This window comes from Dama dama, chromosome 1, assembly GCF_033118175.1.
Source record: "Dama dama isolate Ldn47 chromosome 1, ASM3311817v1, whole genome shotgun sequence".
NCBI lineage: Eukaryota > Metazoa > Chordata > Mammalia > Artiodactyla > Cervidae > Dama > Dama dama.
The window spans coordinates 44,911,941-44,913,948 of NC_083681.1; the positions used below are offsets into that span (position 1 = coordinate 44,911,941).

Below are 2,008 nucleotides of genomic sequence, written 5' to 3' on the forward strand. Positions count from 1 at the left end.
GATAAACAATAAGGTCCTACTGTATAGTGCAGGAACTATTAATATATACAATATATATAATATATAATATAATATATAATTAATATATATAATATATATAATATAATATATAATTAATATATATAATAATATATATAAATATAATATATATAATAAACCATAATGGGAAAAGAATATGGAAAAGAATATATACATGAGTCACTCTGCTGTACATCAGAAATCACAACATTGTAAATCAACTATACTTCAATAAAATTTTAAAAGTATTATGATATCAATTTAAACAATTGGTGTGATACTGCTAAACATAAATTTCTAGGTCACCTGAAATGTTAAGAATAGATCCTAAGAATATATTCTGACACTTGCCTTTCTCAGGGCCTCCTTTACGTCTCTGTTCCTCAGACTGTAGATGAGGGGGTTCAACATGGGGATCACCACTGTGTAGATCACAGACACCACTCTGTTCTGGTCAGTTGAGTAACTGGATTTGGGCATCACATAGATGAAGGTAATGGTTCCATAGTAGAGCGTGACTGCGGTGAGGTGAGAGGTGCAGGTGGAGAAGGCCTTGTGTCTCCCTTCAGTGGAGCGCATCTTCAGGATGGTGTTGAGGATGCAGATGTAAGAGAGAGTTATGACAAACACGGTGACCACAATGATGGAGCCAGAAGAGATGGAAGGGATAATTTCAATAGTGGAGACATCTGAGCAGGAAAGTTTCAACAGAGGGGAGAAATCACAGAAAAAGTGGTCTACCTTATTAGGCCCACAGAAAGACAGAGTCAGTAAGCAACTAGCAAATGTGCAAGCATTGACACACCCACCCAGGTAGGATACACCAACCAAGAGAACACAGACTCTGGGGGACATGTGGGTGGAGTAGAGCAGGGGCAAGCAGATGGCCACATAGCGGTCATAGGCCATGGCAGCCAGCAGGAAGCACTCAGCTGTCCCAAATGTGACCACAGAACAGAGCTGGGCTTCACAGCCAAAAACAAGGAGGGCCAGTCTATGTCTGAGGAATCCTGTAAGCATTATAGGTGTGACTGATGTGGAATACCCAATGTCTACAAAAGCCAAATGGCTGAGGAAGAGGTACATGGGGGTGTGAAGATGGGAAAAACTTCTTATTAAAGTGATTATGCTGATATTGCCTATTAAGGTGATGACATAAATGCCTAGAAATACCACAAAGAAGATAGCACAAAGTGTAGGATCCTCTGTTAACCCCAAAAGGATGAACTCTGTCACACTGGTGTGGTTTCCAACTTCCATGTCCTCTGGGAATTGTTCCTGTTAAAGGAAATATGAATATTCATTTGTTTATGCTTTCATTCTACACATTTCCAGTTTTCTCTGGCTGGTCCTAGATTTCTTTGGTTATTCCTCAGAGCCACTCATAGTGATTATTTCCTCTTCCTAGTCTATAAATATGGTGCTGTAGATGATTTTTTGATTATTTCTAAATCTACAATTTAGCTCCCCACTTTATTCATTTTTATTCTTCCACTGCTAGTGTCCCTACTTTAGCTGAGATCCTGTTAGTTTTTCCTTTATATTCATCTGTTTACCTCCTTGTCTTCATTGTTGTGTTCTTATAATTCACAATGTATCTGCCAAAGGAATCTATTCCTGAAATTAAGAGCAAGTTTTGCCAAAGGGATTCTTTTAAGAATGTCATGATTTTTTCAGGCTTTAGGAGGAAACCTAACCTCTCTAGCACAGGAAAGTGTACACTTTCTGATGTATCTGCTGCATATGTCTCTTTGCTTGTCTCTCTGGATGTTTCCATCCAACACTTGCACTAATCCAACCTTCCTGAACTCTTTAGCATCCCCTCAGTGAACTCTACCCTCTCTGGCCTTTAATCCTTGTTCTCCCACTTGGATTCCCTCAAACCTCCCACTATCACACCCTGGGTGACTTCTACTCATCCTTGAGATTCATTTATCTCCAAAGCCACCTGTGCTTTCTAAGAATTAATCAGAAAGCTTTCCTTTGTGTT

At 39.1% G+C, this 2,008-nt stretch overlaps 1 protein-coding gene across 1 annotated transcript; it reads right to left on the reverse strand.

Moving 5' to 3' along the window:
• Window positions 1-345: 345 nt before the first annotated feature.
• On the reverse strand, window positions 346-1,278 carry LOC133049568 (olfactory receptor 5P1-like). Its single transcript, XM_061133703.1, has one exon. It carries the CDS (start codon window positions 1,276-1,278, stop codon window positions 346-348), a length of 933 nt encoding a protein of 310 aa, XP_060989686.1.
• Between the last annotated feature and the right edge of the window lie 730 nt (window positions 1,279-2,008).